At 38.4% G+C, this 15,388-nt stretch overlaps 1 protein-coding gene across 2 annotated transcripts in view; it reads left to right on the forward strand.

Moving 5' to 3' along the window:
* The window catches only part of cep89 (centrosomal protein 89), a 124,630-nt gene extending 115,350 nt beyond the window's left edge, over window positions 1-9,280 (forward strand). For both annotated transcript variants that reach the window (XM_028477268.1, XM_028477269.1), the window contains one exon: window positions 8,886-9,280. In XM_028477268.1, coding sequence (XP_028333069.1) covers window positions 8,886-9,096 — 211 coding nt within the window. In that variant the 3' untranslated portion in view covers window positions 9,097-9,280. The remainder of the gene's footprint in view (window positions 1-8,885) is intronic.
* Window positions 9,281-15,388: the final 6,108 nt, after the last annotated feature.

Below are 15,388 nucleotides of genomic sequence, written 5' to 3' on the forward strand. Positions count from 1 at the left end.
ATCTCATCACGTCCCTGTCGCCATGACAACAGACAGAATAAAGCTCATAGTCAACATGGGACCATGTGACACAAACTTTCACAGTTATTCATTGAAGTGTAGATTTAATCATTTAGTGTTCTGTACGCCTTGAGGTTTAGTTTTTTGTTTTATTTGTAGATGAAGTTGTTTCTCATTGTTTCAATGATTAAGAGATTTTAAAAAGGTTTATGTGAGATTTTTCAATGACAGATCGCTATAATGCATAATAAAGAGGATTAACTTCAGTCATTTTTTTTTTTAAAGTCTTTGTTACATAGAGATAAATACATTTTTAAACTTTATGGACAATAACAACTTATCTCTCTACTATATTGTATTTTTATTTTACAAGGTAGATTTAAGAAAACATTGAGTACTTTGTGTATGCCGATGGCCCAAGTGTTCTCTTTTTTTGAAAATAAAAAAACCCTAATTTAAACTAAAATTAACACCCACTAAACACAGGAACAACTCTTGTTTCTTGTGTTATTGTCTATTATGTTGTCTGTGCACGGATCCTATACTTGTGTGTGTATATACTGTATATATATATATACAGACATACACAGTGGGTACGGAAAGAATTCAGACCCCTTTAAAGTTTCCTCCCTCCCTTGTTATTCCACGTTTAGTAAAAAATCAGCTCCAAATGGGGGAGTTATAGCAGCTCCTGAAAGCGTGTGTTTACGCCCACTCATGCATATGCATGAAGGCTCCTGTTTTTAGGAGCGTCATGAAAGTGACTTTTCAGAGGGCTGAATCTCCAGAAAATGTGTGTTTTGGAAAATAAACCTCAAATTGTTGTTGGGGTTCTTAGAACAAATGGAGATGGGTGAAAAATAGCATAATACTGGACCTTTAAAAAAAGTTGAAATGACAAGAAACTTCTTAATCCTTATGCCCATCCTTAATTCCCTCTTTTTTCCTTCTCTCACTCACTGCTCAGTAACAGATGATGTCACGTCCTTTTTGTCTCAGCATTCATTTCTTTTTTGAGGAGAACATGCAAACATTCAGCGACAGTTTTTGATATGGGCAACAATCTCTAGGGGGCGGTACGATAGAAAAAAAAAAATCATTACTTTTATATAGCGCTGCTGCGCTGAGGCTGAACTGACTGAGCGCCCAAACCTCGACATTCACCGCCAGGTCACCCAAAGGTGTCCAAACTCCTGGAGATGTCAGCACGCGCGGACAGGCTGGAACACGCTTTGTTTGCAGCCTTGAGCGCAGGAAGCCAGAGCCCCTTCAGAAAAGAGCGGATTTAAGGTTATATGCTGTACGATGCGCGCGCAGTGCACCGTGCATGTGAGTTAAACGGTTCTCAGTGATCCTCCGCTCCAAGTGAAGTCAGCTCAATGGTGACTTTTTACACTTTTTTTTTTTTTATTAGACTTGTACATTATAGTGTTAATCTGTCTTGACTAATCATGGAGGAATGTGTTTCTCCACACCTGTGAAAGTGTGATGTGGTATCTGCTGCAGATATTTACTTAAAATCTGCTTTAAATGTTGCTTTAGCAAACAACAGTGTGTGAAATGTTGACAGAAAACGGTTAAACAGAGTCAATAACGATGAGAAGTGGAATGAGGGACATTCCTGAAACTAGAAAACGTCTCCTTATCTTTTAAGGCTTTTTTTCTCAGTCTGTGCAACGTCTGTTTCATATTTCTCCTGAACGCAGTTGTTTCTATGGCCTCTTTCGAATAGGGTTATATGTTTTGTTTACTTTGATAATATGTTCGACTGTCTGCGGTTGCAGGACCGGTGTTATGTTATAGGTGGGGACCATTTTAACTCGTGACCAATGAGTCCCACATGGCATTCATCAAATTGTCTAATCAAACCCACAAATAAATAAATATCTGTCATTTTCTCCTTTACAGCTTTGCAATAAATGTATTTATTATTTAACAAACTAGTACAGTGTCCGTTGGAAGTATGTATTCATATAGTGGGGGCTTAAGTAGAGTTGTCAATTATGGCCAAAGCTATGCACAGTTTACAAGCCTTACGCTACACTACTTGTTATTGTAACGTAAGCGTTTCCAGTAGAAAACCTTCAGTGTCATGTGTGTTGTATTTTGCACTTTTTGGAATAAGACATCTTCAAAGTCTGCTGCTTTTATCCTTGTAGCGTTCTATTGCAGGCAAAATGCTTTCTCCTTTTTTATTTACAACCTGCAAAACCTATTGCACGACTTGAAATCTAATTGGAAGAGGAAGCTCTGTGTGTAATTGTATTGATAGTCCAAGCACTCCCAGAAACTGTACTTTGGCACAGCACAAGATGGAGTTTTTAAAATTGATCCTTGTTGGATGCAGTCACAGTCATCCTCAGACAATATTGTCACCCTCGTTTATCAGAGGTGTAAAGAAGATGTAAAGACTCACTAAAGGCCTATGCTACCGATCTAGATCATTATATTATGGATTAATCTCCGTTAGCCGGCTTCAACTAACCAAACATTCCCTGTCAGAGAAAAGCTGTTCTACGAAGGTTGATCACAACATGCTAATTTAAGCGTTAAGTGTTTTCAGCCTGAATACGTGCACGCTCACATTAAAGGGGTGGAGATTGCAGTGTCTGACCAATCAATGAAGAACCTGGCAGAGTGAGCTTCTTTACAGTGGAGGAACAGCTTGTGGTCTCCCGTGCACCTCGTCCTCCAGCAGTGCCTGATAAGCCACCTTGCGTCTTTAAGCATTGTCTGCGTGTTTCTTTTTAAAACAGCTACAGGTGTTGTAGCCAACTGATCAGCAGTTTTACACAATGATCATGTGATTTTAATTACAATTATTATTATTAATATAAAACTGTATTTGTAGGCGTGCGCGCGTCACCCTGAATGTTTTATAGACTTTATAGATAATTACTGTACGCATTTCTAGCTTTCAGAGGTGATTTATTGGATGCTCTGACACATTGGATGTATTGACACAAGCACTTACCTCATCAAATTGACATCATGCACGTTATTTTGAAATGGTGTTCTCTAATAAATTATAATAATAAAAAAAGAACCTAGTTTGATCTGTATATACGTCTTTTTATTTTTTTATTGCATGGGAGCAATAAAAAAAGAAAAAAATAATTAAGTAACTTTTACTCTGAGTACATTTTAAGTGATCTACTTTTTACTTATACTCAAGTAGATTTTTACACCAGTAACTTTACCTTTACTTTAAGTAAAATGTTATCAAAGTAACTTAAGTAGATTCCACCCCTCTTTCCACCACTGGTGTCCACACATCCCATTGGCTGCACTTATTCAGTTGCATTTGATTCTGTTGTTGGGCACTTTGGTTATGTCAGGAATCGGCAACTGTTATCACAGCAGGGCCACAAAAACGGGATTGTCTGATCCGAGGGCCACATTATCAACATTCATGCCAGTATTAACTCATTCAGTGCCAGCCATTTTCAGATTTTCTACCCCCCTCAGTGCCAGCCGTTTTTTGACTGATTTTAAAGACCCATAGAATATTTTCTACTATGACTATCTGAAATCTTTGAAAAGATTGAAGCCTCTACTTTCATCCAAAAAAAACCAAACATTTGTTTCTGGCTCGTTTCATTCTTTTGTAATCAGCCGTTGAATAGAGCAAGTTTTACACAAATCTTCAGTTTCAGAGCAAAAAAGTTGAGAAAACAGTAAAAAAAAAAACCCTGTCAGTGACTTTAAAGCTATTTTTTTTTTTGCTTTAGTGACAACTTTAACGTCTGAACATTGTTTCCTTATATAAAACATAAAAAAAAAAAACACTGAGACAAGGCTTTTGATTGCAAAATTATTATTATTTATCTATCTGGGTCAGAGTTGAATGGATTTCTTACTGTATTTTGGCATTTCTCCAACTTTCTCTCCCATCAGTCTGCACACGTAACTTCCTCTTCCTCCCCAACATGCAGAGTGTCACTGCTTGCCCCGTTTTTTTATGGTTTTATCTCACAATCACCACACTATTGAATGAGTTCCACACATGCTCTGGTCGAGTATCCGCTGCTGTGAACATCAACCCTGTATGTAGCGCCATTTTCTGTCTCGTAAACGCCTTTCCTCTCTCCCTCTGAACTCTGCTGAGCATGGATGATCTCTCATCCAAAGGTGCGCTGCTAACTCTTCCATGTCACCTATTATTTTGCTATCTGGCTCACAAGCTGGGGGTATTTAGTACCCCCCTCCACACCCCCCTCCTCCCGACATGCAGGGATGACCCGTTTTGTTAGAATGTGGTGTTGTGAGCTACTGGATACTTCACAATATCACTCTGTAGCGCCATAATCTCCCTTTTTCCTGCTTCTTCCTGCTTTGCTGGGTAGCATCAGTGGCTCTCATCTAAAGGTGCACTGCTGTCATCTTCAGGACACAGTTGGTCACTACAACACCCCACAGCTTAGAAATTTATGAGGGACCTCCGCCAGGGTGTTTTCTAGTAATCCCCGTGAAAAAATGCAAATAACGAGTTATCTCATTTTTATTATTTCTTGTTGTACATTTTACATTTTGTTTATTGTCAATATGTGGCTTTTTATTTTTTGAGTATTTTTGGTGTTTTGGGAATTTTTGTGTAATTGTTGTTTTGTGTATCTGATGTGCTTTTGTGTGTATTATGTCGCACAGAATTAGAACCAGGGCCACATGTGGTTCGCCGGGCCGCCAATTGCCATTGTCTGGTTCATATAATTATCTGTTCTGTCGTTGTCACAGGAAGCAAGTAACAAAAGCATTTCATTGCTTAGTGGAACTGTTTTTATTAATGTATATGACAATAAACCAATCTGAATCTGATATATCGACTCCAGCAGAAGTACTGTTACTTGATATATAAAAACTACACAGCTTAGTGTCATCAAACCACAAAGAGTCACCGATTTCTTTATATTCAGATTTAACACTTATGGAAGGATAAACACTAACATGTCACACTTCGTGTGAAATAAATGTTAGCATAAATACTAATGTCACTGTTCATCCATCCCAGCTTGTGAAACGCAATATATTTAATTATTTTTCAAGTGTTTACGGACAAAGCTGGTCCCATTAGACTGTAATTTAACTATTGTGATTATTACACCTAAATATCCTGAATGAATAAATCATCAGCTTGATCTGGTTTAATTATAGTAATCAATGAGAAATTTATCAACCATAACTTTATGTAACTCATTATTAGATATAAATAAACTACATTCAGCAGCAGTGGTTTGTATTAAACAGTAAACACAGTAATGTAGTTATTTTTCTTTTTCATGTGCTTTGCTTTTTATTTTTTTTAGAAAATAATTTCATTATAAATAATGAAAATCAATAAATTATATACAATAACACTAATGGAGTGACCCGTATGCACAAACATTTTTTTAATGTGTAAATGCCATTACTGAAACAGATTCTAGTGTTGATGTATTCCATTTTTTTTGTGTGTTTGTAAGGAACCTGTTTACACTTTAAGTTGGGAATTGTCTTTTTTTAAATTTATTTATTGTTTTTATTTGTCGTAATTTGCTCCAAGTTTTAAAGATTGTAGCAACATAGAGCAAAGAATTGTACGATTTGTCATCACGGGGGCGACCGTGGCTCAGTGGTAGAGTGGGTTGTCCAGTGACCATAGGGTTGGGGGTTCAAATTTCGCTCAAACCGAGTCATTGTCATTGTGTCCTTGGGCAAGGCACTTTACCCACATTGCCTTGTATGAGTGTGTATGAATTGTGCATGTATGTTGGTGGTGGTCAGAGGGGCCGTAGGCGCGAAATGGCAGCCACGCCTCTGTCAGTCTGCCCCAGGTCAGCTGTGGCTACATTGTAGCTTACCACCACTGGCATGTGAATGAATAATGGTTTCTGTAACGCGCTTTGAGTCTCCTCGACGAAAGCGCTGTATAAATCCAAGCCATTATTATTATTATCATCCGATTAGTTGATTAATCGTTTCAATGACTAGTTGCAGCCCTATTGTTGGGTCATCTTTTGTAGTTTCACAAAGTCCATTGATCATTTTAAAACAAAAAAATAATAATTTACTCAGTAATGGTTGAGTGTAGAAATGTAACATATGACTTATTTTAAAATGTACTTAAGTACAGTTAAAATGACTGATTTAGAAATATGAGTAACACTTTACTTGAAGTTTTTTACATAAGGCTGACATTACACTGTAATTAGCAACGAATAAGGTGTCATGAAGGCTGTCATTAAGTGCAATAAAATAAATCAATTTGTTTTATTGCAACAACAAACATGCGTTGCTGTCTCATAATGATTGCACTTCATGTAGTGTTGACCTTTGACAACATGTGCAGACAAGTGAAAAAAAAAAAAAAGAATAATGGCAGCACACTGTCGTTGAATATGTCTGCTGATGATCACTTACTGTTGCTACAGTGATGCCTGAAAGTAAAAATAGCACGTTTTCCATCCAGTATTCACCCTAAAGCTGTTCACTGGTTTTTAAAGGACACGCTCGCACTTTGTTACTTTTAATTCATACAAATAATCCATCAGTAGTGATTAATTCATTATAATTATCATAACTGCGTTATGATAAATTCAAACTTTTGTACCTTAAATAAAAACTATTAAATAATAATAAAAACAGTTTAAAGAAATATAATACAAAACTAAAGCACAAGTATTGGTGCTTTAGACCAATTCAATATGTCTTTTTACCTCCGTCAAAATGCAGAGCGGAAGGTTACGTTTTACCCTACGTTTGTCTGTCTGTCTGTCTGTTAGCAAGATAACTTGAAAGATTATAAACGGATTTGGATGAAATTTTCAGGAAATGTTGATGATGGGACAAGGAACAGATGATTACATTTTGGTGATGTTCTGGATTACCAAAAATGAGAAAATATCAATATGGGTGGATGTGAGCCTGCTCCTTTCAGCGTGGGAGCTTATGGGTAATGTAGTAGTGGTAGGGAAGCTAGTTCATGTGATAACTGCATGATAGCAGAGACAATAGACGCAACCAGCCAATCCGGTGTCACGGTCTGAGTTTACCTCCATGCTGAGATTATAACCCTAACATGATCCAATAAACAAAACACGTCCGTTCACTTTGAAAACAAAAGTGAATTATTTTCTAAAGATGTCTGTTGGTTTATTAACGTTGACTGCCAAAGATGTCTAAAGACGTCAATTGTGTTTTTCGGCCTGGGTTGCTAGGAGACAGTGTGACGAAGGTTTCCCGTGAATATCGAGCTTGTACCATGATGCAGTGACCAACTGGTGATATGTTTAAAAAAAAAGAAAAAAATTCTGATGAAAGTAGAGAGTCTAAACATTGTCATAGAACAATATATTCTGTGGGTCTTGAAAGATCAGTGAAAATCATCTAAAATATGGGGTTGGCTGCTCTGAAAATGGCTGGCAGTGAATGAGTTAACAGTATAAGAAGGTATCGACAGTAGAGGAATGTAATTGGGGGGGGGATCATATAAAAAACACCTTTTCAAGCTTTATATGATATGTTAGTGTCATTCCCTCCTGAAAAACATGCCTCCAGTGTTTCTCAGATGGATTCACATTTTTTAGTATTCTTTAAATCTCCTGCAAGCAGCCATTTTCCTGCTGTTTTGTTTGAGGGGACGAGGGCCCTCCCCCTCCAATGTTCTCTTCTCTAGTTCAACCCACAGCACCCGCCTCCGCAGATTTAGCTTTTCATTTACTTATTTTAAATACATTTGTAAGAAACCCATGGCTTATGTTGTCTGTACTCATTTATGTACGCATTAAAATTAAAATAAAAAAATTACATTTAAGATAAAAATAAAAGCTTGCACCCCTCCCCCCGCTTCCAGGATGCACCGCCCTCAAAAACAGCTGAGAGATAACTGTGTTGATTGGTCTACTCTGCTCATCTTGGTAGCTGCCACCCTTTAGTTTTTAAAAATTCAGATGACTGCTTTAAAACAAGAGCTTATTTGAAAGTGGATTAATAAAAAACAACGCGATCACTACCCTGGACTACTTCTCGTGTGTGTGTGTGTGTGTGTGTGTGTGTGTGTGTGTGTGTGTGTGTGTGTGTGTGTGTGTGTGTGTGTGTGTGTGTGTGTGTGTGTGTGTGTGTGTGTGTGTGTGTGTGTGTGTGTGTGTGTGTGTGTGTGTGTGTGTGACAAAGATCTCCGTCTGCACGTTAGCATTCCTCACTTTGATAATCATTCTAATGTATTGTAGCGATGTAAAAATGTTGAAAGTAGCCAAATTCAATGCACAGAAAAACAAAAATCTATATGTGTTTGTATGAGTACTGAAGGGGGAGTGTCCATGGGCGTGTCAGACAAGCTTGGAGTTTCTTAACGACACAGAGGCAAAATCGAAGCACCATGAACTGTGCTACAGAGGGAAATTTCTTTTAAGTTTTTTTTTTTTTTTTTTAATATTAGCTGCATTTTCTAGTAAACTTTGGGTATGGGTATGGGTAGAATGGTATTATGAGCCTGAAAAAAACATGATACCCCCCTTTAAAGTGATCGTCATGGGGCTCAGTGGTAGAGTGGGTCATCCAATAACCGAAGGGTTGGGGGTTCAAATCCCGCTCCAAGTCATTGTCATTGTGTCTTTGGGCAAGGCACTTTTCACACATTTCCTAGTATGGATGTTGTGTGTGAGTGAGTGTTGGTGGTGGTCGGAGGGGCCGATGGCAGCCTCGCCTCTGTCAGTCTGCCCCAGGGCAGCTGTGGCCAAATTAGTAGCTTACCACCACTGTGTGTGGAGTGAAAGAATAATGCACATCAATGTAAAGTGCTTCGAGTGTCTATGAAAAGCGCTATGTAAAATCAAATGTATTATTATAATGATGTTGCTCTCTCTTTCCATTTTGGGAGTCTAAACATATAAACCCTTGGTGCTCTGCAGGGAGGTCCAGGAGGAGCTGGAGGTGGTGTGGCAGGCAGCAATAAGAGAGAACCAAAGGATGAAGGGTGACCTGTTGGACATCAAGCCTGGTTTGGAGCTGCAGGGCTGGACTCTGTGTGGGAGCAGTTCCTCTGACTGCATGGCTCAGCCTGCTGATACCATCACGTCTCCTGAGCATCAGCAGAAACATGGGCTGGATTTCTATTGCTAAATGATTTTCAATTCTATCAAAACACACTATAGATGACACAAACATTACTCAACCTCACTGATTAGGAAAACAATTGGACTTTGTAGTTGCTACCTGTAGTTCAGTTAGAGCTGTTGAATCCTAAAGAAGATATCCAATGTTTCCACCTGCTGGATCCAAGTGGTAATGACATTACAATCATAAAACACTGAGTCTCAGGTCGGAAGGAAACTAATTATTTCCACTGCATGCATTAGATTTGAACACCCAAATATTTATCACTGAGTTGTAAAATATTCCTATGAAATAAAAAGATAGTTTCAACAATGTTGCAACATTAAAATGCACAAAGAAGTTGATGCATGTTTCCAATTGAATAAATGTCAAGCTTTACTTGTATTGTTGATCTGCATAATAATAATAATAATAATAAAAGATTTATATTGAAATATTATTATAAAGCATCACTCTTTTTTGCAACAAAGCAGAAGCTTTTATTTTGGAGTCATCAACTTCTTTCTTTATTTCAAGAGGAAACGCATCATATACAGTATTTACATTGTGTTGGCACAGGCTATGAAGTAGCTATCGCGCTCGCATTCACCCCTTATTTTTAATTGCGAGGTTGACACATGTAAAAGTCAAGACCCAGCGGCCAAATCCGCCCCTTTTGAGCATCTCATTTGACCCATCAAATAATTCAGGTAGCTCAGTCCTTCTGTCAGGGCAAATTTGCGGTTGCCCTCATTTGGAGACATGATTTGTGCTCTGGTTGAATGATGAAGTCTTGTTTATAACGTTATCGACCCACAGAGACCTCTGGATCTCTACAGTGCACAAACACACACTCACGCATAGTGACATTCTGAAGCCAAACCATTTCCAAATTTAAACATTATTCTTTTTTTTTTACTAACTAACTCCTCAATCTCTATTTAGCATATTCTGCCTCCTTTTTTGTACCTTCTACTTTTCGTTTTACCTCTCTCCGTTTCTGGCAACCCAATTTTAATCTATTTACCGACATGTTGGCAAGTCACGGTCTGAATGTCTAGCGTTGACTCACGTCTCTCTTGCGCATGCGGCATGGGTAATACTAACCAAAGGTGGAGGGAGGAGCATGACGACACACATTTTGACACATTTCTGAAAACAACCCGTTATGGGGGGGAAAAAAAACATAAGAGCAACATAAAGCTTTAAAGACAGAGGAGATGATAGCAGACTTCAGGAAGAACCCAGCCCCCCTCACCCCCCTCACCCTGGGAGACTCTACAGTGAGCTCTGTGGAGTACTTCTGCTTCCTGACCATCATCACCCAGGACCTCAAGTGGGAGCTGAACGTCAGCTCCCTTATCAAAAAAGCTCAGCAGAGGATGTACTTCCTGCGGCAGCTGAAGAAGTTCAGTCTGCCAACAAAGATGATGGTGAACTTCTACAGCTCCATCATCCAGTCCATCCTCTGCTCCTCCATCACCATCTGGTACGCTGCAGCTACGGCCAAGGACAAGGCCAGACTGCAGCGTATCATCCACTCTGCAGAGAAGGTCATCGGCTGCAATCTGCCCTCCCTCCAGGACCTGTACGCCTCCAGGATTCTGAGGCGTGCAGGAAAGATTGTGGCCGACCCCTCCCACCCCGGTCATAAACTGTTTCAATCTCTCCCTTCTGGAAGGAGGTTTAGGTCCATCAGGACCTGAACCTCCAGACACAAAAACAGCTTCTTTCCCTCTGCCACCATCCACATGAACACACCCCAAGTCACCCACTGAACCGCCCCCCACCCGATCACCACCTCCATGATGACATTATCTGCTGCACTGTATATATATATATATCTATATATATATATTTATATTTATCCTATTTATCCTTTATTCTCTATTTATCCTTTATTCATCCCTCATGCTTTATATTTATCATTATTATTATTATTATTGTTGCTGGTTGTTCTTTGTTTTTTTGTGCACCAACTACCAAGACAAATTCCTTGTACTGTTCTTTAAACTGTACATGGCCATTAAACATTTCTGAAAGGGCCTCTTGTACTGAGTGACCCAAAATAAATAAATAAATAATAATAATCAGAATTTTATTTTTTTGGGAGGATTGGGGAGGAGGGCCCCCCGCAGGCGCACGTTATAATTTTACTTTTCAAATGAGGCATATTTAACAAGAACCCTATACTAATCCTGGTAAGTTTGATTTCACCCTGTTGTTTACCTACTACCAATATTCACTTTCTACAATATTCCCTCATCAATATTATGAACGTTATGTCTACCGTGGTGCAGGCTAGCCAGTTAGCCGCTGGTAAGCTAGAAAACCATAACAATACTTTAATATTCCTGAAAGCAGCTGTTGTTTCTTGTGGTGTGGAAGTGATGACAAAAAGGTGGTGTGGAAAAAGTCTTCGGGACCAGAGACTTGTAAATAATATGCAGTTTATTAATACAATCAAAAGTCCTAACAGGTTACATAAAAATAAGACCTGCAGAGAGCTGCTGGCCAATTGATGCAAAACTCTGAGGCTGGAAATGAAAATCCCTCGTATGTATGTTTAGAGTTGAATCCTCCCACCTTTAACATTAGCTCATCACCCTATAAGAAAACAGCCCAGTTCTGGATACCATCATAAGAGAAAAACAAGTCTCACATATGGAAAAGATACTAGGTTCCCATGTTCCTGATAACGATCAACACCGGTGTCAACGTTCTCAGTGGCCCAAAACCTACAACTCCCCTCAATTGTCAAAATAGGTGCCCCTCGATGTATCACTTAGAGTCTGAAGGCCTGTTTTTTAACTTCCTGTGAAATTACTCATAGAAGTTTAGGGCCTCTGTTTAACCAATAGTTTCACATATGCATCTTTTCTGGAAACAATTCTTTATTCAGAAAGGACTATAAACCTTTAATATCACACGTTAAATGCTTTAATACACTTCACAGCAGCAATATTTTATTGAACTGTATTCAGAACTTCCTTTATTGTTACACAATGGCCATGTAATAATATTATTGAACAATGTGGTAACAACGTTTCTTGCTCATTTCGGTGTCTTTAAAATCAGTCAAAATGCTCAAAAACGGCTGGCACTGAGGGGGGTAGAAAATCTGAAAATGGCTGGCACTGAATGAGTTAATCAAAAAGCATTGCACACTCTTTATTGTACACTTCTTTTACCATATTTGATTCACTATCTAGAAGTTTGGGGAAATACATACATGACAAACATCCAACCATTATTCATGATGCAAAAAAGAGCAATCAGACTGATACATAATGCAGGATACAGAGAACACACACATGGATTATTCTTAAAAACAACAGATTTAAAACTCCAGATCTCATCCAACTCAAAACTGTCCAATTGATTTATAAATAAAGTAAAGGTTCACTTCCAAGAGGGTTGCAGAAAAGATTTAAAGGTGCAGTCTGCAACTCTTAGAAAAGTGACTTTTTGTCATATTTGCTAAAGCTGTCACTATGTAAGGACAGCTTTACATTGAGTACCCCCTGCTGCTCCTGCTGCCTTTGGCAGATTGCCAGAATGCACCGCGAGCAAAAGAACCAATCAGAGCCAGGATTGTGTTTGATGGACTGTCTGACAGCCAGGGGCGTTTCTAGACCCCCCGGGGGCCCTAGGCAAGAATGAGTGATGATGAATGAAGTCCAGGACAACAAATCAGTAAAGAAATACTTTATTAAATAATTAACATATAAAATAAATAACATAACTATCTAAACTAAATGCAAACTTTATACACAATATATACAGTAAATGCCATAGAAACAAACACAACGGAAATGTGCAAAATTTTAAGTATGATAAAAATGCAACCAAGCAAAAAACAACAAAAAAAAAAACAAGGAATTGAAGTGGAAAATAAGAGTACACTAACTATTTCTCATTGTTATTTTGTAATTTTCTTTGGTGAATCTCCTGAGTTGGGTTTTCTGAACTTTGGGGAAGTCCATGTCTGTTATTTGGAGTGGTTCTTTTCTCACAATTTGACACCAAGCATTGTCATCGATAGCTTTTGACCACAGCGCAGGATCATCTGATATTATTTGATTTGCTATTATTTGAGTATCTTCTGTTCTGGTGATGTGGTGTCATGGGGGTGGTGAGTAGGTGGCGATGGAATGCTGCGCTGCATTAAGGTACCATCATGTCCTACTCTTCTTCTTCAAGACCCTCCTCATGATCTGAGGTTGATAATGCTCGAAAGAAAATAGTATATGAAGCAATTGTTTAAGATAAATAATTGTGTGGTCATATTAAATCAGATAGATCCCATGATATATTTTAAACTTTAAAATGTATTTTAAAAAGTTCCTACTTTCATGTAGAGAGGTCTGCTGCTGCTGATGTTGATGTTGTGGTGGTGGTGGTGGTGGTCCAAAAACCTTCAAGGAAGAAAAAAGAAAAGAGCACAATGTATTTGGTTGGCTTGCATAAAGTAAAGAAACGTACATGCTACGCAAACACTAAACATTTGAGATATGTATGGAATAATTAATGAACATTAATTTGCAGTAACAATGTAATATTTAGGCTATAGCAGAACATTTATGGATGTATCAGTTTTATTTTAACACTTTATTCTGGAAGAAAATATCATTGGCAGCAAAGGACTAACTTATTGTGTGGCTATGAATTTACAGTATGTAACAAGACTTATGATGTGTAAGCAAAACTGGACTACTTCTTAACATAAAGCTGTTAAAGTTGGTGTAAAGTAAGAATAAATATGTGCTCTAAGTTTGTCATAACACAGACGTTTGTTTTTAACCACACTGTCAAATTTGAATGATTAATATATACAGTACATATAAACACACTTTATGAATGTGTTTAGAAGTAAATGGCTGAATTCACATTAGACACAGAATTAAATGTGTAGTTAACTTCTATGGTGCTGGGTGGATGACTGGGAGTTTGGGACAAAGTTCCAAAGTTGGTTTTTATAATGTAACACACATAGTTTACACATTCTCACGTACATAACACTATCACGTTTTTTTTCTTTTCATCCTCTTCTTGTTTTTTTCATCTTTTCATGAGCCCTGTGGGATACAGTATGTCCGCTTCATTTTATCGGTGTGTGTTTGATAACATCAGCACGTTGATGCAGGGACCGGTAGTAGTGGGGCCCCATTAGGGAGGTTCCTGACGTATTACTGTAATGTGTCCGGGGGGTTTCAAGTTGTGTCGCTGATATCTGCCGTCTGTCGGGGCCCCCTACTAGAAACTAACCAGTAACTACTCAGAAAGGGCCCCGTGCAGGGGATTTTTGATGCTCTGTTGCTGCAGCGTCTCAAAGCAGTTACATTATTTTGTCATTGAAATTGACTGTCAGCCATCCCTCGAGGGCCCCCTTCATCTCGGGGCCCAAAGCAATTGCCTGTGTTGCCTACCCTGTTGCAACACCTCTGCTGACAGCTGTTGCTCACAGGCCCCGCCCCCTTCCCGGAGCTGGAGCGACATCTTTTTTACAGTGTATGGTCTGGAGGAGTAGAAGATGGAATTAGCAACTTTACTGCTTGAAAGGTAATTACTGCTTCTTGATTTATATTGTGTTTGATTTGTAAATGTTACACTAGAACTCTATAGTACATGTGTTGTTCATATGCGCGCAGCAGCCTCCATGTGGCTGTAAGTGACACTGTGTTGTTGCTGCTGCTGCTGAGGTGTGTGCACATTGAGAGAGAGAAGCGCTGCAGTAATATGCTTTTAACAGAGCATGTTATATTACTGTGATGTTGCTGTTGGACTAACGGACTAATGTCAGGGGTTAAATTATAGAACTGCCTTAAGGATATAAAACAAAGCACCAACATAAACCAGTTTAAAAGGCTTTTTAAATCATATATTGTTAGTAAGTATAAGAAAGAAGAGCAACAATTTTACCTCGGACACCAATAATATGTATATGGCATAAAATATATGAATACGCAATAAAGATATAAATGTTTCTTATTAATTTTTATATTACCCCTCTAAATTTAATTGATGAACATTGTGTCATAAATATAAATTAGTTTAATATTAAGTACATGTCTGTAGGAGGTCATGTCGATGACAGATACCACGGCACACTTTTTGACCACTTTTGTTCAGGAACCGTTTCCTCCTTCCTCCCTTTTTGAGACAAAGGCACTGAGAACAAGACTTTACGACTATTTGTTTTTCTTCTGCTGCTTCTTGAAACACAAGGCAGGACCCCTCTTCTTTGTTCTGCTTCTCTCCAACAGAAACATTTTAAAAGGGTCGACACAGACCTTTGATAAAAGTTTGAAATGTATTC

The sequence above is a fragment of the Gouania willdenowi genome, chromosome 3 (assembly GCF_900634775.1).
Source record: "Gouania willdenowi chromosome 3, fGouWil2.1, whole genome shotgun sequence".
In the NCBI taxonomy this organism is placed as follows: Eukaryota; Metazoa; Chordata; class Actinopteri; order Blenniiformes; family Gobiesocidae; genus Gouania; species Gouania willdenowi.